The sequence below is a fragment of the Bombina bombina genome, chromosome 9 (assembly GCF_027579735.1).
Source record: "Bombina bombina isolate aBomBom1 chromosome 9, aBomBom1.pri, whole genome shotgun sequence".
NCBI classification, from domain to species: domain Eukaryota; kingdom Metazoa; phylum Chordata; class Amphibia; order Anura; family Bombinatoridae; genus Bombina; species Bombina bombina.
The window spans coordinates 247377516-247402247 of NC_069507.1; the positions used below are offsets into that span (position 1 = coordinate 247377516).

The 24732-nt window shown below is 28.8% G+C and overlaps 1 protein-coding gene across 1 annotated transcript in view; it reads left to right on the top strand.

The window, feature by feature from the left end:
* The window catches only part of CFAP58 (cilia and flagella associated protein 58), a 121940-nt gene extending 98191 nt beyond the window's left edge, over positions 1 to 23749 (top strand). The window contains exon 15 of the mRNA XM_053693000.1: positions 23537 to 23749. Coding sequence (XP_053548975.1) covers positions 23537 to 23749 — 213 coding nt within the window. The remainder of the gene's footprint in view (positions 1 to 23536) is intronic.
* Positions 23750 to 24732: the final 983 nt, after the last annotated feature.

Below are 24732 nucleotides of genomic sequence, written 5' to 3' on the forward strand. Positions count from 1 at the left end.
TACCTAGTTAAAATAAATACAAACTTGCCTGTAAAAAAATAATAAACCCTGAGCTAGCTACAATGTAACTATTAGTTATATTGTAGCTAGCTTAGGGTTTATTTTATAGGTAAGTATTTAGTTTTAAATAGGAATAATTTAATTAATGATAGGAATATTTATTTAGATTTATTTAAATTATATTTAAGTTAGGGGGTGTTAGGGTTAGGGTTAGACTTAGGTTTAGGGGTTAATAAATTTAATATAGTGGCGGCGACGTTGAGGGCGGCAGATTAGGGGTTAATACATGTAGGTAGGTGGCGGCGATGTAGGGGGGGCAGATTAGGGGTTAATAAGTATAATGTAGGTGGCGGCGGTGTAAGGGGCGGCAGATTAGGGGTTATTAAGTATATTGTAGGTGGCGGCGGTGTAGGGGGGGCAGATTAGGGGTTAATAAATTTATGTAGGTGGCGGCGGTGGCGGGCGGCAGATTAAGGGTTAATAAGTATAATGTAGGTGGTGGCGATGTAGGTGGGGGCAGATTAGGGGTTAATAAGTATAATGTAGGTGGCGGCGGTGTAGGTGGGGGCAGATTAGGGGTTAATAAGTATAATGTAGGTGGCGGCGGTGTAAGGGGCAGCAGATTAGGGGTGTTTAGACTCGGTGTACATGTTAGGGTGTTAGGTGTAAACATTACCATAGGAATCAATGGGATATCGGGCAGCAGCGAACATGAGCTTTTTTTGCTACTTTCAGACTCCCATTGATTCCTATGGTATCCGCCGCCTCTAGGGCGGCGGATTGATAACCAGGTACGGTGGGCCGGAATAGTGGCGAGCGTACCTGGTAGAATTTTGTTAGCTAGCAAAAGTAGTCAGATAGTGCTGAATTTGCATTCGGAACATCTGTAGTGACGTAAGCATCGATCTGTGTTGGACTTTGCCTGGCGGATCGTATGTTACGTCACAAAATTCTACTTTTGCCGGTCTGTAGGGTTTGATAACTAAGGGGAATCAGGCTCGCCACAAATACGCTGTGGAATTCCAGCATATTTTTGATTGACGGCTTGATAAGTAGATGCCATTTTGTTGTCCTTCGTGCACCCGATATACAAAATCACACAAAGCGGCATAAATAACAGATAATGTTGTAACTTACCCCACATTTACTGGTGCAGAGTTTGTTGCAGTAAACAATACAGGTCTACACAGGCACATTGAGTGAAATTGACTATTCAACAAAGAAGTGAACTTGTCTCAGCCGCACAAATTGTCACCGTATCACACTATAGGAGTTCCCCATCTGCTTGCTTGCAACCTCCATTGTAAGCAGTGAGATAGAATGAGCTAAGACAGCGGCACACGCAGGAAAAAGTATATGTATGTGTTTTATGGCACCGATCCTTAACCTGAGCATCCTGCAATAACAATCACTTATAACTGCTGCACAAAAGGGAACGATTTTTATAAAAACGTATCAGAATAACTGACATAATACAAGCTTCATTTGAAAGAAGCATTTCACTCAAATATACAAGATTTCACTTGTTTTTCACATTTAGCACTGAGTGTCCTAATAGAGTTCCATGGGTCTTAATTCACAAGTGTATTCTGTTGCATTTCTTTTTTTATTATCTATTTCAATCTAGCAGTTAGTGTCCCTTTAAAGGAAAAATATCTGTCCAAAATGCCTGCTCAGTGCAAGCGCTAGATTCCAGCTGAACAAGCTTGATCAATCCGACTGAGCATGTGCAGCAGCGCAATTTATAAAGTCAGTTAGAGTGATCTGTCACACTCTGATTGGCTGAGCACATGATTTATAATAAACCTGTCGGGGTGTAATAAGAGACAAATAAATAAGCCCCAATTAATCTGTTCAACTGACGTTAATTATAACATTTACTGTCCCTTTAAAATAGTATTGAGGATTCTGTCAAACTATATTTTGGGATATGATAAATAAGTTTATGCTTGATTATATGAAACAGTGGAAGGTTGTTATTTCACGTATATCACTATATTCTGTAACCCTTGCTGTAAAACTCTTTTACATCATTGTCATACAGTTGTTTTTAATAAAAAAAGTAAAAAAAAAAATACTATTGAGGATATCTGTAGCTAGTTTAAAGGGCAGTATACACCAATTGTCATATAACTGCATGTAATAGACACTACTATACAGAATATGTACAGATACTGATATAAATATACAGTATACACTAATTGTCATATAACTGCATGTAATAGACACTACTATACAGAATATGTACAGATACTGATATAAATATACAGTATACACTAATTGTCATATAACTGCATGTAAAAGACACTACTATACAGAATATGTACAGATACTGATATAAATATACAGTATACACTAATTGTCATATAACTGCATGTAATAGACACTACTATACAGAATATGTACAGACACTGATATAAATATACAGTATACACTAATTGTCATATAACTGCATGTAATAGACACTACTATACAGAATATATACAGATACTGATATAAATATACAGTATACACTAATTGTCATATAACTGCATGTAATAGAGACTACTATACATAATATGTACAGATACTGATATAAATATACAGTATACACTAATTGTCATATAACTGCATGTAATAGACACTATACAGAATATGTACAGATACTGATATAAATATACAGTATACACTAATTGTCATATAACTGCATGTAATAGACACTACTATACAGAATATGTACAGATACTGATATAAATATACAGTATACACCAATTGTCATATAACTGCATGTAATAGACACTACTATACAGAATATGTACAGATACTGATATAAATATACAGTATACACTAATTGTCATATAACTGCATGTAATATACACTACTATACAGAATATGTACAGATACTGATATAAATATACAGTTTACACTAATTGTCATATAACTGCATGTAACAGACACTACTATACAGAATATGTACAGATACTGATATAAATATACAGTATATACTAATTGTCATATAACTGCATGTAATAGACACTACTATACAGAATATGTACAGATACTGATATAAATATACAGTATACACTAATTGTCATATAACTGCATGTAATAGACACTACTATACAGAATATGTACAGATACTGATATAAATATACAGTATACACTAATTGTCATATAACTGCATGTAATAGACACTACTATACAGAATATGTACAGATACTGATATAAATATATAGTATACACTAATTGTCATATAACTGCATGTAATAGACACTACTATACAGAATATGTACAGATACTGATATAAATATACAGTATACACTAATTGTCATATACTGCATGTAATAGACACTACTATACAGAATATGTACAGATACTGATATAAATATACAGTATACACTAATTGTCATATAACTGCATGTAATAGACACTACTATACATAATATGTACAGATACTGATATAAATATACAGTATACACTAATTGTCATATAACTGCATGCAATAGACACTACTATACAGAATATGTACAGATACTGATATAAATATACAGTACACACCAATTGTCATATAACTGCATGTAATAGACACTACTATACAGAATATGTACAGATACTGATATAAATATACAGTATACACTAATTATCATATAACTGCATGTAATAGACACTATTATACAGAATATGTACAGATACTGATATAAATATACAGTATACACTAATTGTCATATAACTGCATGTAATAGACACTACTATACAGAATATGTACAGATACTGATATAAATATACAGTATGCACTAATTGTCATATAACTGCCTGTAATATACACTACTATACAGAATATGTACAGATACTGATATAAATATACAGTATACACTAATTGTCATATAACTGCATGTAATAGACACTACTATACAGAATATGTACAGATACTGATATAAATATACAGCATACACTAATTGTCATATAACTGCATGTAATAGACACTACTATACAGAATATGTACAGATACTTATATAAATATACAGTATACACCAATTGTCATATAACTGCATGTAATAGACACTACTATACAGAATATGTACAGATACTGATATAAATATACAGTATACACTAATTGTCATATAACTGCATGTAATAGACACTACTATACAGAATATGTACAGATACTGATATAAATATACAGTATACACTAATTGTCATATAACTGCATGTAATAGACACTACTATACAGAATATGTACAGATACTGATATAAATATACAGTATACACTAATTGTCATATAACTGCATGTAATAGACACTACTATACAGAATATGTACAGATACTGATATAAATATACAGTATACACTAATTGTCATATAACTGCATGTAATAGACAATACTATACAGAATATGTTCTGATACTGATATAAATATACAGTATACACTAATTGTCATATAACTGCATGTAATAGACACTACTATACAGAATATGTACAGATACTGATATAAATATACAGTATACACTAATTGTCATATAACTGCATGTATTAGACACTACTATACAGAATATGTACAGATACTGATATAAATATACAGTATACACTAATTGTCATATAACTGCATGTAATAGACACTACTATACAGAATATGTACAGATACTGATATAAATATACAGTATACACTAATTGTCATATAACTGCATGTATTAGACACTACTATACAGAATATGTACAGATACTGATATAAATATACAGTATACACTAATTGTCATATAACTGCATGTAATAGACACTACTATACAGAATATGTACAGATACTGATATAAATATACAGTATACACTAATTGTCATATAACTGCATGTAACAGACACTACTATACAGAATATGTACAGATACTGATATAAATATACAGTATACACTAATTGTCATATAACTGCATGTAACAGACACTACTATACAGAATATATACAGTATACACTAATTGTCATATAACTGCATGTAATAGACACTACTATAAAGAATATGTACAGATACTGATATAAATATACAGTGTACACTAATTGTCATATAACTGCATGTAACAGACACTACTATACAGAATATGTACAGATACTGATATAAATATACAGTATACACTAATTGTCATATATCTGCATGTAATAGACACTACTATACAGAATATGTACAGATACTGATATAAATATACAGTATACACTAATTGTCATATAACTGCATGTAACAGACACTACTATACAGAATATGTACAGATACTGATATAAATATACAGTATACACTAATTGTCATATAACTGCATGTAATAGACACTACTATACAGAATATGTACTGATACTGATATAAATATACAGTATACACTAATTGTCATATAACTGCATGTAACATACACTACTATACAGAATATGTACAGATACTGATATAAATATACTGTATACACTAATTGTCATATATCTGCATGTAATAGACACTACTATACAGAATATGTACAGATACTGATATAAATATACAGTATACACCAATTGTCATATAACTGCATGTAATAGACACTACTATAAAGAATATGTACAGATACTGATATAAATATACAGTATACACTAATTGTCATATAACTGCATGTAACAGACACTACTATACAGAATATGTACAGATACTGATATAAATATACAGTATACACTAATTGTCATATAACTGCATGTAACAGACACTACTATACAGAATATGTACAGATACTGATATAAATATACAGTACACACCAATTGACATATAACTGCATGTAATAGACACTACTATACAGAATATGTACAGATACTGATATAAATATACAGTATACACTAATTGTCATATAACTGCATGTAACAGACACTACTATACAGAATATGTACAGATACTGATATAAATATACAGTATACACTAATTGTCATATAACTGCATGTAACAGACACTACTATACAGAATATGTACAAATACTGATATAAATATACAGTACACACCAATTGTCATATAACTGCATGTAATAGACACTACTATACAGAATATGTACAGATACTGATATAAATATACAGTATACACTAATTGTCATATAACTGCATGTAATAGACACTACTATACAGAATATGTACAGATACTGATATAAATATACAGTATACACTAATTGTCATATAACTGCATGTAATAGACACTACTATACAGAATATGTACAGATACTGATATAAATATACAGTATACACTAATTGTCATATAACTGCATGTAACAGACACTACTATACAGAATATGTACAGATACTGATATAAATATACAGTATACACTAATTGTCATATAACTGCATGTAATAGACACTACTATACAGAATATGTACAGATACTGATATAAATATACAGTATACACTAATTGTCATATAACTGCATGTAAAAGACACTACTATACAGAATATGTACAGATACTGATATAAATATACAGTATACACTAATTGTCATATAACTGCATGTAATAGACACCACTATACAGAATATGTACAGATACTGATATAAATATACAGTATACACTAATTGTCATATAACTGCATGTAACAGACACTACTATACAGAATATGTACAGATACTGATATAAATATACAGTATACACTAATTGTCATATAACTGCATGTAACAGACACTACTATACAGAATATGTACAGATACTGATATAAATATACAGTATACACTAATTGTTATATAACTGCATGTAATAGACACTACTATACAGAATATGTACAGATACTGATATAAATATACAGTATACACTAATTGTCATATAACTGCATGTAATAGACACTGCTATACAGAATATGTACAGATACTGATATAAATATACAGTATACACTAATTGTCATATAACTGCATGTAATAGACACTACTATACAGAACATGTACAGATACTGATATAAATATACAGTATACACTAATTGTCATATAACTGCATGTAATAGACACTACTATACAGAATATGTACAGATACTGATATAAATATACAGTATACACTAATTGTCATATAACTGCATGTAATAGATACTACTATACAGAATATGTACAGATACTGATATAAATATACAGTATATACTAATTGTCATATAGCTGCATGTAACAGACACTACTATACAGAATATGTACAGATACTGATATAAATATACAGTATACACTAATTGTCATATAACTGCATGTAATAGACACTACTATACAGAATATGTACAGATACTGATATAAATATACAGTACACACCAATTGTCATATAACTGCATGTAATAGACACTACTATACAGAATATGCACAGATACTGATATAAATATACAGTATACACTAATTGTCATATAACTGCATGTAATAGACACTACTATACAGAATATGCACAGATACTGATATAAATATACAGTATACACTAATTGTCATATAACTGCATGTAATAGACACTACTATACAGAATATGTACAGATACTGATATAAATATACAGTATACACTAATTCTCATATAACTGCATGTAATAGACACTACTATACAGAATATGTACAGATACTGATATAAATATACAGTATACACTAATTGTCATATAACTGTATGTAACAGACACTACTATACAGAATATGTACAGTACTGATATAAATATACAGTATACACTAATTGTCATATAACTGCATGTAATAGACACTACTATACAGAATATGTACAGATACTGATATAAATATACAGTATACACTAATTGTCATATAACTGCATGTAATAGACACTACTATACAGAATATGTACAGATACTGATATAAATATACAGTATACACTAATTGTCATATAACTGCATGCAACAGACACTACTATACAGAATATGTACAGATACTGATATAAATATACAGTATACACTAATTGTCATATAACTGCATGTAATAGACACTACTATACAGAATATGTTCTGATACTGATATAAATATACAGTATACACTAATTGTCATATAACTGCAGGTAATAGACACTACTATACAGAATATGTACTGATACTGATATAAATATACAGTATACACTAATTGTAATATAACTGCATGTAATAGACACTACTATACAGAATATGTACAGATACTGATATAAATATACAGTATACACTAATTGTCATATAACTGCATGTAATAGACACTACTATACAGAATATGTACAGATACTGATATAAATATACAGTATATACTAATTGTCTTATAACTGCATGTAATAGACACTACTATACAGAATATGTACAGATACTGATATAAATATACAGTATACACTAATTGTCATATAACTGCATGTAATAGACACTACTATACAGTATATGTACAGATACTGATATAAATATACAGTATACTCTAATTGTCATATAACTGTATGTAACAGACACTACTATACAGAATATATACAGTATACACTAATTGTCATATAACTGCATGTAACAGACACTACTATACAGAATATGTACAGATACTGATATAAATATACAGTATACTCTAATTGTCATATAACTGTATGTAACAGACACTACTATACAGAATATGTACAGATACTGATATAAATATACAGTATACACTAATTGTCATATAACTGCATGTAATAGACACTACTATACAGAATATGTACAGATACTGATATAAATATACAGTATACTAATTGTCATATAACTGCATGTAACAGACACTACTATACAGAATATGTACAGATACTGATATAAATATACAGTGTACACTAATTGTCATATAACTGCATGTAATAGACACTACTATACAGAATATGTACAGATACTGATATAAATATACAGTATACACTAATTGTCATATAACTGCATGTAATAGACACTACTATACAGAATATGTACAGATACTGATATAAATATACAGTATACTAATTGTCATATAACTGCATGTAACAGACACTACTATACAGAATATGTACAGATACTGATATAAATATACAGTGTACACTAATTGTCATATAACTGCATGTAACAGACACTACTATACAGAATATGTACAGATACTGATATAAATATACAGTATATACTAATTGTCATATAACTGCATGTAATAGACACTACTATACAGAATATGTACAGATACTGATATAAATATACAGTATACACTAATTGTCATATAACTGCATGTAATAGACACTACTATATAGAATATGTACAGATACTGATATAAATATACAGTATATACTAATTGTCATATAACTGCATGTAATAGACACTACTATACAGAATATGTACAGATACTGATATAAATATACAGTATACACTAATTGTCATATAACTGCATGTAACAGACACTACTATACAGAATATGTACAGATACTGATATAAATATACAGTATACACTAATTGTCATATAACTGCATGTAATAGACACTACTATACAGAATATGCACAGATACTGATATAAATATACAGTATACACTAATTGTCATATAACTGCATGTAATAGACACTACTATACAGAATATGTACAGATACTGATATAAATATACAGTATATACTAATTGTCATATAACTGCATGTAATAGACACTACTATACAGAATATGTACAGATACTGATATAAATATACAGTATACACTAATTGTCATATAACTGCATGTAATAGACACTACTATACAGAATATGTACAGATACTGATATAAATATACAGTATACACTAATTGTCATATAACTGCATGTAATAGACACTACTATACAGAATATGTACAGATACTGATATAAATATACAGTATACACTAATTGTCATATAACTGCATGTAATAGACACTACTATACATAATATGTACAGATACTGATATAAATATACAGTATACACTAATTGTCATATAACTGCATGTAATATACACTACTATACAGAATATGTACAGATACTGATATAAATATACAGTATACACTAATTGTCATATAGCTGCATGTAACAGACACTACTATACAGAATATGTACAGCTACTGCTATAAATATACAGTATACACTAATTCTCATATAACTGCATGTAATAGACACTACTATACAGAATATGTACAGATACTGATATAAATATACAGTATACACTAATTGTCATATAACTGCATGTAATAGACACTACTATAAAGAAAATGTACAGATACTGATATAAATATACAGTATACACTAATTGTCATATAACTGCATGTAATAGACACTACTATACAGAATATGTACAGATACTGATATAAATATACAGTATACACTAATTGTCATATAACTGCATGTAACAGACACTACTATACAGAATATGTACAGATACTGATATAAATATACAGTATAAACTAATTGTCATATAACTGTATGTAATAGACACTACTATACAGAATATGTACAGATAGTGATATAAATATACAGTATACACTAATTGTCATATAACTGCATGTAACAGACACTACTATACAGAATATGTACAGGTACTGATATAAATATACAGTATACTAATTGTCATATAACTGCATGTAATAGACACTACTATACAGAATATGTACAGATACTGATATAAATATACAGTATACACTAATTGTCATATAACTGCATGTAATAGACACTACTATACAGAATATGTACAGATACTGATATAAATATACAGTATACACTAATTATCATATAACTGCATGTAATAGACACTACTATACAGAATATGTACAGATACTGATATAAATATACAGTACACACCAATTGTCATATAACTGCATGTAATAGACACTACTATACAGAATATGTACAGATACTGATATAAATATACAGTATACACTAATTGTCATATAACTGCATGTAATAGACACTACTATACAGAATATGTACAGATACTGATATAAATATACAGTATACACTAATTGTCATATAACTGCATGTAATAGACACTACTATACAGAATATGTACAGATACTGATATAAATATACAGTATACACTAATTGTCATATAACTGCATGTAATAGACACTACTATACAGAATATGTACAGATACTGATATAAATATACAGTATACACTAATTGTCATATAACTGCATGTAATATACACTACTATACAGAATATGTACAGATACTGATATAAATATACAGTATACACTAATTGTCATATAACTGCATGTAACGGACACTACTATACAGAATATGTACAGATACTGATATAAATATACAGTATACACTAATTGTCATATAACTGCATGTAATAGACACTACTATACAGAATATGTACAGATACTGATATAAATATACATTATACACTAATTGTCATATAACTGCATGTAACAGACACTACTATACAGAATATGTACAGATACTGATATAAATATACAGTATACACTAATTGTCATATAACTGCATGTAACAGACACTACTATACAGAATATGTACAGATACTGATATAAATATACAGTATACACTAATTGTCATATAACTGCATGTAATAGACACTACTATACAGAATATGTACAGGTACTGATATAAATATACAGTATACTAATTGTCATATAACTGCATGTAATAGACACTATACAGAATATGTACAGATACTGATATAAATATACAGTATACACTAATTGTCATATAACTGCATGTAATAGACACTAATATACAGAATATGTACAGATGCTGATATAAATATACAGTATACACTAATTGTCATATAACTGCATGTAATAGACACTACTATACAGAATATGTACAGGTACTGATATAAATATACAGTATACTAATTGTCATATAACTGCATGTAATAGACACTACTATACAGAATATGTACAGATACTGATATAAATATACAGTATACACTAATTGTCATATAACTGCATGTAATAGACACTACTATACAGATATATGTACAGATACTGATATAAATACACAGTATACACTAATTGTCATATAACTGCATGTAATAGACACTACTATACAGAATATGTACAGATACTGATATAAATATACAGTATACACTAATTACATATAACTGCATGTAATAGACACTACTATACAGAATATGTACAGATACTGATATAAATATACATTATACACTAATTGTCATATAACTGCATGTAATATACACTACTATACAGAATATGTACAGATACTGATATAAATATACAGTATACACTAATTATCATATAACTGCATGTAATAGACACTACTATACAGAATATGTACAGATACTGATATAAATATACAGTATACACTAATTGTCATATAACTGCATGTAATAGACACTACTATACAGAATATGTACAGATACTGATATAAATATACAGTATACACTAATTATCATATAACTGCATGTAATAGACACTACTATACAGAATATGTACAGATACTGATATAAATATACAGTATACACTAATTTTCATATAACTGCATGTAATAGACACTACTATACAGAATATGTACAGATACTGATATAAATATACAGTATACACTAATTATCATATAACTGCATGTAATAGACACTACTATACAGAATATGTACAGATACTGATATAAATATACAGTATACACTAATTGTCATATAACTGCATGTAATAGACACTACTATACATAATATGTACAGATACTGATATAAATATACAGTATACACTAATTGTCATATAACTGCATGTAATAGACACTACTATACAGAATATGTACAGATACTGATATAAATATACAATATACACTAATTGTCATATAACTGCATGTAATATACACTACTATACAGAATATGTACAGATACTGATATAAATATACAGTATACACTAATTGTCATATAGCTGCATGTAACAGACACTACTATACAGAATATGTACAGCTACTGCTATAAATATACAGTATACACTAATTCTCATATAACTGCATGTAATAGACACTACTATACAGAATATGTACAGATACTGATATAAATATACAGTATACACTAATTGTCATATAACTGCATGTAATAGACACTACTATAAAGAAAATGTACAGATACTGATATAAATATACAGTATACACTAATTGTCATATAACTGCATGTAATAGACACTACTATACAGAATATGTACAGATACTGATATAAATATACAGTATACACTAATTGTCATATAACTGCATGTAACAGACACTACTATACAGAATATGTACAGATACTGATATAAATATACAGTATAAACTAATTGTCATATAACTGTATGTAATAGACACTACTATACAGAATATGTACAGATAGTGATATAAATATACAGTATACACTAATTGTCATATAACTGCATGTAACAGACACTACTATACAGAATATGTACAGGTACTGATATAAATATACAGTATACTAATTGTCATATAACTGCATGTAATAGACACTACTATACAGAATATGTACAGATACTGATATAAATATACAGTATACACTAATTGTCATATAACTGCATGTAATAGACACTACTATACAGTATATGTACAGATACTGATATAAATATACAGTATACTCTAATTGTCATATAACTGTATGTAACAGACACTACTATACAGAATATGTACAGATACTGATATAAATATACAGTATACACTAATTGTCATATAACTGCATGTAATAGACACTACTATACAGAATATGTACAGATACTGATATAAATATACAGTATACACTAATTGTCATATAACTGCATGTAATAGACACTACTATACAGAATATGTACAGATAATGATATAAATATACAGTATACACTAATTGTCATATAACTGCATGTAATAGACACTACTATACAGAATATGTACAGATAATGATATAAATATACAGTGTACACTAATTGTCATATAGCTGCATCTAATAGACACTACTAAACAGAATATGTACACATGCTGATATAAATATACAGTGTACACTAATTGTCATATAACTGCATGTAATAGACACTACTATACAGAATATGTACAGATACTGATATAAATATACAGTATACACTAATTATCATATAACTGCATGTAATAGACACTACTATACAGAATATGTACAGATACTGATATAAATATACAGTACACACCAATTGTCATATAACTGCATGTAATAGACACTACTATACAGAATATGTACAGATACTGATATAAATATACAGTATACACTAATTGTCATATAACTGCATGTAACAGACACTACTATACAGAATATGTACAGATACTGATATAAATATACAGTATACACTAATTGTCATATAACTGCATGTAATAGACACTACTATACAGAATATGTACAGGTACTGATATAAATATACAGTATACTAATTGTCATATAACTGCATGTAATAGACACTATACAGAATATGTACAGATACTGATATAAATATACAGTATACACTAATTGTCATATAACTGCATGTAATAGACACTAATATACAGAATATGTACAGATGCTGATATAAATATACAGTATACACTAATTGTCATATAACTGCATGTAATAGACACTACTATACAGAATATGTACAGGTACTGATATAAATATACAGTATACTAATTGTCATATAACTGCATGTAATAGACACTACTATACAGAATATGTACAGATACTGATATAAATATACAGTATACACTAATTGTCATATAACTGCATGTAATAGACACTACTATACAGATATATGTACAGATACTGATATAAATACACAGTATACACTAATTGTCATATAACTGCATGTAATAGACACTACTATACAGAATATGTACAGATACTGATATAAATATACATTATACACTAATTGTCATATAACTGCATGTAACAGACACTACTATACAGAATATGTACAGATACTGATATAAATATACAGTATATACTAATTGTCATATAACTGCATGTAACAGACACTACTATACAGAATATGTACAGATACTGATATAAATATACAGTATACACTAATTGTCATATAACTGCATGTAACAGACACTACTATACAGAATATGTACAGATACTGATATAAATATACAGTATATACTAATTGTCATATAACTGCATGTAACAGACACTACTATACAGAATATGTACAGATACTGATATAAATATACAGTATACACTAATTGTCATATAACTGCATGTAACAGACACTACTATACAGAATATGTACAGATACTGATATAAATATACATTATACACTAATTGTCATATAACTGCATGTAACAGACACTACTATACAGAATATGTACAGATACTGATATAAATATACAGTATACACTAATTGTCATATAACTGCATGTAACAGACACTACTATACAGAATATGTACAGATACTGATATAAATATACAGTATACACTAATTGTCATATAACTGCATGTAATAGACACTACTATACAGAATATGTACAGGTACTGATATAAATATACAGTATACTAATTGTCATATAACTGCATGTAATAGACACTATACAGAATATGTACAGATACTGATATAAATATACAGTATACACTAATTGTCATATAACTGCATGTAATAGACACTAATATACAGAATATGTACAGATGCTGATATAAATATACAGTATACACTAATTGTCATATAACTGCATGTAATAGACACTACTATACAGAATATGTACAGGTACTGATATAAATATACAGTATACTAATTGTCATATAACTGCATGTAATAGACACTACTATACAGAATATGTACAGATACTGATATAAATATACAGTATACACTAATTGTCATATAACTGCATGTAATAGACACTACTATACAGATATATGTACAGATACTGATATAAATACACAGTATACACTAATTGTCATATAACTGCATGTAATAGACACTACTATACAGAATATGTACAGATACTGATATAAATATACATTATACACTAATTGTCATATAACTGCATGTAACAGACACTACTATACAGAATATGTACAGATACTGATATAAATATACAGTATACACTAATTACATATAACTGTATGTAATAGACACTACTATACAGAATATGTACAGATACTGATATAAATATACAGTATACACTAATTACATATAACTGCATGTAATAGACACTACTATACAGAATATGTACAGATACTGATATAAATATACATTATACACTAATTGTCATATAACTGCATGTAATATACACTACTATACAGAATATGTACAGATACTGATATAAATATACAGTATACACTAATTATCATATAACTGCATGTAATAGACACTACTATACAGAATATGTACAGATACTGATATAAATATACAGTATACACTAATTGTCATATAACTGCATGTAATAGACACTACTATACAGAATATGTACAGATACTGATATAAATATACAGTATACACTAATTATCATATAACTGCATGTAATAGACACTACTATACAGAATATGTACAGATACTGATATAAATATACAGTATACACTAATTTTCATATAACTGCATGTAATAGACACTACTATACAGAATATGTACAGATACTGATATAAATATACAGTATACACTAATTATCATATAACTGCATGTAATAGACACTACTATACAGAATATGTACAGATACTGATATAAATATACAGTATACACTAATTTTCATATAACTGCATGTAATAGACACTACTATAAAGAATACTATGCACAGATACTGATATAAATATACAGTATACACTAATTGTCATATAACTGCATGTAATATACACTACTATAAAGAATATGTATAGATACTGATATAAATATACAGTATACACTAATTGTCATATAACTGCATGTAATAGACACTACTATACAGAATATGTACAGGTACTGATATAAATATACAGTATACTAATTGTCATATAACTGCATGTAATAGACACTATACAGAATATGTACAGATACTGATATAAATATACAGTATACACTAATTGTCATATAACTGCATGTAATAGACACTAATATACAGAATATGTACAGATGCTGATATAAATATACAGTATACACTAATTGTCATATAACTGCATGTAATAGACACTACTATACAGAATATGTACAGGTACTGATATAAATATACAGTATACTAATTGTCATATAACTGCATGTAATAGACACTACTATACAGAATATGTACAGATACTGATATAAATATACAGTATACATTAATTGTCATATAACTGCATGTAATAGACACTACTATACAGAATATGTACAGATACTGATATAAATATACAGCATACACTAATTGTCATATAACTGCATGTAATAGACACTACTATACAGAATATGTACAGATACTGATATAAATATACAGTATACACTAATTACATATAACTGCATGTAACAGACACTACTATACAGAATATGTACAGATACTGATATAAATATACAGTATACACTAATTGTCATATAACTGCATGTAATAGACACTACTATACATAATATGTACAGATACTGATATAAATATACACTATACACTAATTGTCATATAACTGCGTGTAATAGACACTACTATACAGAATATGTACAGATACTGATATAAATATACAGTATACACTAATTACATATAACTGCATGTAATAGACACTACTATACAGAATATGTACATATACTGATATAAATATACATTATACACTAATTGTCATATAACTGCATGTAATATACACTACTATACAGAATATGTACAGATACTGATATAAATATACAGTATACACTAATTATCATATAACTGCATGTAATAGACACTACTATACAGAATATGTACAGATACTGATATAAATATACAGTATACACTAATTGTAATATAACTGCATGTAATAGACACTACTATATAGAATATGTACAGACACTGATATAAATATACAGTATACACTAATTGTTATATAACTGCATGTAACAGACACTACTATAAAGAATACTATGCACAGATACTGATATAAATATACAGTATACACTAATTATCATATAACTGCATGTAATAGACACTACTATACAGAATATGTACAGATACTGATATAAATATACAGTATACACTAATTATCATATAACTGCATGTAATAGACACTACTATACAGAATATGTACAGATACTGATATAAATATACAGTATACACTAATTTTCATATAACTGTATGTAACAGACACTACTATACAGAATATGTACAGATACTGATATAAATATACAGTATACACTAATTGTCATATAACTGCATGTAATAGACACTACTATACAGAATATGTACAGATACTGATATAAATATACAGTATACACTAATTGTCATATAACTGCATGTAATAGACACTACTATACAGAATATGTACAGATACTGATATAAATATACAGTATACACTAATTGTCATATACTGCATGTAATATACACTACTATATAGAATATGTACAGATACTGATATAAATATACAGTATACACTAATTGTCATATAACTGCATGTAATAGACACTACTATACAGAATCTGTACAGATACTGATATAAATATACAGTATATACTAATTGTCATATAACTGCATGTAATATACACTACTATACAGAATATGTACAGATACTGATATAAATATACAGTATACTCTAATTGTCATATAACTGCATGTAATAGACACTACTATACAGAATATGTACAGATACTGATATAAATATACAGTATACACTAATTGTCATATAACTGCATGTAATAGACACTACTATACATAATATGTACAGATACTGATATAAATATACAGTATACACTAATTGTCATATAACTGTATGTAATAGACACTACTATATAGAATATGTACAGATACTGATATAAATATACAGTATACACTAATTGTCATATAACTGCATGTAATAGACACTACTATACATAATATGTACAGATACTGATATAAATATACAGTATACACTAATTGTCATATAACTGCATGTAATAGACACTACTATACAGAATATGTACAGATACTGATATAAATATACAGTATACACTAATTGTCATATAACTGCATGTAATAGACACTACTATACAGAATATGTACAGATACTGATATAAATATACAGTATACACTAATTGTCATATAACTGCATGTAATATACACTACTATACAGAATATGTACAGATACTGATATAAATATACAGTATACACTAATTGTCATATAACTGCATGTAATAGACACTATTATACAGAATATGTACAGATACTGATATAAATATACACTATACACTAATTGTCATATAACTGCATGTAATAGACACTACTATACAGAATATGTACAGATACTGATATAAATATACAGTGTACACTAATTGTCATATAACTGCATGTAATAGACACTACTATACAGAATATGTACAGATACTGATATAAATATACAGTATACACTAATTACATATAACTGCATATAACAGACACTACTATACAGAATATGTACAGATACTGATATAAATATACAGTATACACTAATTGTCATATAACTGCATGTAATAGACACTACTATACAGAACATGTACAGATACTGATATAAATATACAGTATACACTAATTGTCATATAACTGCATGTAATAGACACTACTATACAGAATATGTACAGATACTGATATAAATATACAGTATACACTAATTGTCATATAACTGCATGTAATAGACACTACTATACAGAATATGTACAGATACTGATATAAATATACAGTATACACTAATTGTCATATAACTGCATGTAATAGACACTACTATACATAATATGTACAGATACTGATATAAATATACAGTATACACTAATTGTCATCTAACTGCATGTAACAGACACTACTATACAGAATATGTACAGATACTGATATAAATATACAGTATACACTAATTGTCATGTAACTGCATGTAATAGACACTACTATACAGAATATGTACAGATACTGATATAAATATACAGTATACACTAATTGTCATATAACTGCATGTAATAGACACTACTATACAGAATATGTACAGATACTGATATAAATATACAGTATACACTAATTGTCATATAACTGCATGTAATAGACACTACTATACAGAATATGTACAGATACTGATATAAATATACAGTATACACTAATTGTCATATAACTGCATGTAATAGACACTACTATACAGAATATGTACAGATACTGATATAAATATACAGTATACACTAATTGTCATATAACTGCATGTAATAGACACTACTATACAGAATATGTACAGATACTGATATAAATATACAGTATACACTAATTATCATATAACTGCATGTAATAGACACTACTATACAGAATATTTACAGATACTGATATAAATATACAGTATACACTAATTGTCATATAACTGCATGTAATAGACACTAATATACAGAATATGTACAGATACTGATATAAATATACAGTATACACTAATTTTCATATAACTGCATGTAATAGACACTACTATACAGAATATGTACAGATACTGATATAAATATACAGTATACACTAATTGTCATATAACTGCATGTAATAGACACTACTATACAGAATATGTACAGATACTGATATAAATATACAGTATACACTAATTGTCAAATAACTGCATGTAATAGACACTACTATATAGAATATGTACAGATACTGATATAAATATACAGTATACACTAATTGTCATATAACTGCATGTAATAGACACTACTATACAGAATATGTACAGATACTGATATAAATATACAGTATACACTAATTGTCATATAACTGCATGTAATAGACACTACTATACAGAATATGTACAGATACTGATATAAATATACAGTATACACTAATTGTCATATAACTGCATGTAATAGACACTACTATACATAATATGTACAGATAATGATATAAATATACAGTATACACTAATTGTCATATAACTGCATGTAATAGACACTACTATACATAATATGTACAGATACTGATATAAATATACAGTATACACTAATTGTCATATAACTGCATGTAATAGACACTACTATACATAATATGTACAGATACTGATATAAATATACAGTATACACTAATTGTCATATAACTGCATGTAACAGACACTACTATACAGAATATGTACAGATACTGATATAAATATACAGTATACACTAATTGTCATATAACTGCATGTAATAGACACTACTATACAGAATATGTACAGATACTGATATAAATATACAGTATATACTAATTGTCATATAACTGCATGTAATATACACTACTATACAGAATATGTACAGATACTGATATAAATATACAGTATATACTAATTGTCATATAACTGCATGTAATATACACTACTACACAGAATATGTACAGATACTGATATAAATATACAGTATACTCTAATTGTCATATAACTGCATGTAATAGACACTACTATACAGAATATGTACAGCTACTGATATAAATATACAGTATGCACTAATTGTCATATAACTGCATGTAATAGACACTACTATACAGAATATGTACAGATACTGATATAAATATACAGTATACACTAATTGTCATATAACTGCATGTAATAGACACTACTATACAGAATATGTACAGATACTGATATAAATATACAGTATACACTAATTGTCATATAACTGCATGTAATAGACACTACTATACAGAATATGTACAGATACTGATATAAATATACAGTATACACTAATTATCATATAACTGCATGTAACAGACACTACTATACAGAATATGTACAGATACTGATATAAATATACAGTATACACTAATTGTCATATAACTGCATGTAATAGACACTACTATACAGAATATGTACAGATACTGATAAGTATACAATATACACTAATTGTCATATAACTGCATGTAATAGACACTACTATACAGAATATGTACAGATACTGATATAAATATACAGTATACACTAATTGTCATATAACTGCATGTAATAGACACTACTATACAGAATATATACAGTATACACTAATTGTCATATAACTGCATGTAATAGACACTACTATACAGAATATGTACAGATACTGATATAAATATACAGTATACACTAATTACATATAACTGCATGTAATAGACACTACTATACAGAATATGTACAGCTACTGATATAAATATACAGTATACACTAATTGTCATATACCTGCATGTAATAGACACTACTATACAGAATATGTACAGATACTGATATAAATATACAGTATACACTGTCATATAACTGCATGTAATAGACACTACTATACAGAATATGTACAGATACTGATATAAATATACATTATATACTAATTGTCATATAACTGCATGTAATATACACTACTATACAGAATATGTACAGATACTGATATAAATATACAGTATACACTAATTGTCATATAACTGCATGTAATAGACACTACTATACAGAATATGTACAGATACTGATATAAATATACAGTATACACTAATTGTCATATAACTGTATATAATATACACTACTATACAGAATATGTACAGATACTGATATAAATATACAGTATACACTAATTGTCATATAACTGCATGTAATAGACACTACTATACAGAATATGTACAGATACTGATATAAATATACAGTATACACTAATTGTCATATAACTGCATGTAATAGACACTACTATACAGAATATGTACAGATACTGATATAAATATACAGTATACACTAATTGTCATATAACTGCATGTAATAGACACTACTATACAGAATATGTACAGATACTGATATAAATATACAGTATACACTAATTGTCATATAACTGCGTGTAATAGACACTACTATACAGAATATTTACAGATACTGATATAAATATACAGTATACACTAATTGTCATATAACTGCATGTAATAGACACTACTATACAGAATATGTTCTGATACTGATATAAATATACAGTATACACTAATTGTCATATAACTGCAGGTAACAGACACTACTATACAGAATATGTACAGATACTGATATAAATATACAGTATACACTAATTGTCATATAGCTGCATGTAATAGACACTACTATACAGAATATGCACAGACACTGATATAAATATACAGTATACACTAATTGTCATATAGCTGCATGTAAAAGACACTACTATAAAGAATACTATGCACAGATACTGAAATAAAAATCCAGTATAAATCTGTTTAAAAACTTACTTAGAAGCTCCCAGTTTAGCTCTATTTAAAAGGTTACTGGAACACCCACTGCAAGTGGTTCTATAGCAACAAGAGCAGCCACTCCCCCTTCCTCTGCATATAAAAAGACTGAGTAAGCTGGAGAAGGTAGACATCAGTATACATCTAACACTTTAGGGCTTGGTTAGGAGTGTGAAAATCAGCGCAATGTTATTTAAAAATAAGCAAAACTATACATTTTTTTTAAAAACACCCTGTATGGGCTATATAAATGGAGCATCTACAAAACATTTATGCAAAGAGAAATCTAGTGTACAATGTCCCTTTAAAGTGAATGTGTTATACACAACAATAAACCGAGGCGCAGCAGAGGGATGTAACTGCCTAAAAGATGTATTTGCTTTTTTGTAACCTTCTACTCCAGTCTGACACCGTTTGACAGATGACTTAAAATCATCCCACTTAGTCATTATTGTGCCGTCTAAGCATCTTTGTATTTATTTATCTCTAGGCCAGTGATCCCGGCACCTATGAACTCATTCAGAAAATACACACACTGCAAAAGCGCCTGATCAGCAAGACGGAGGAGGTGGTGGAGAAGGAACTGCTGCTGCAGGTAACAGACATTAAACATTTATGCTTTGCCCGGCTGCTGTTGCCGCAATGTGGTCTAGGTCATCTGTTTCTGTGGGCTGCCCGATCCTCCCAGCACTCACCCATGTGAGATACCTGACAGTTCCACACCTCGTTTTTTGGATACTCGGATCCTTTCAACCATACAGCCCTCCTCCTTATCACTGTAACTCCCAAGTGTTAGCTGTGTGTCTGCAGCCTCATTCTGTTATGACAGCTGCTTATTTCTCCATAAATCATTATTGGAGGCTATTGGGAATCCTTGGAGATTAGTTTGTGCCCATGAGAATAGGCAGCTTTAGGACACTGCTTCAGAGCCCTGAAACGGAAGTTAAGAAGGAGCGTTTGTAAGTTGGCGGACTGAAATTATCCCCATCCTATGGGTATGATTGACAGCCCCTGCTAGCGGCCAATTGGCCGCCAGTGAGCAAGGAGCGGTATTGCACAAGCATTTCACCAGAAATGCTTGTGCATTTTAAATGCTGACAGCATATGCTGTTGGCATTTAGCCAGGTCGAGCGGACATGATTCGCTATAGCAAATCATGTTCTCTCGACCTTTGTTAAATCTACCCCTATGGGTACAGCTGAGAGCCAGGAGACCATAAACTAGCAGTGGGTACCACTCAGCATTGTGTAATGTGCGGTATTCATGGGACTGACGGTTATCAGACGCACACCTAGCCCGGCTCCCTGTGACTTGCATCATTCTGTATAGAGGGGAAGGAGACGTGTGGCATTTATACAGTTAACTTGTTCTCTCGTGTCTCGCGCTCAGATTGAGTTAAAGGAACATGAAACTCAAAAATTTTCTTTCATAATTCAGACAGAGCCTGTTATTTTAAACAACTTTCCAATATACTTTTACTATCTAATTCTCTTTGTATCCTTAGTTCAAAAGCATCACTAGATATGAGCAGCAATGCATTACTGGGAGCTAGCTGCTGATTGGAGGGTGAACATAAATGCCTCTTGTCATTGGTTCACCAGATGTGTTCAGCTAGCTCCCAGTAGCACATTGCTACTCCTTCAACAAAGGATGACAAGCGAATAAAGCAAATTTGATAATTTCGAA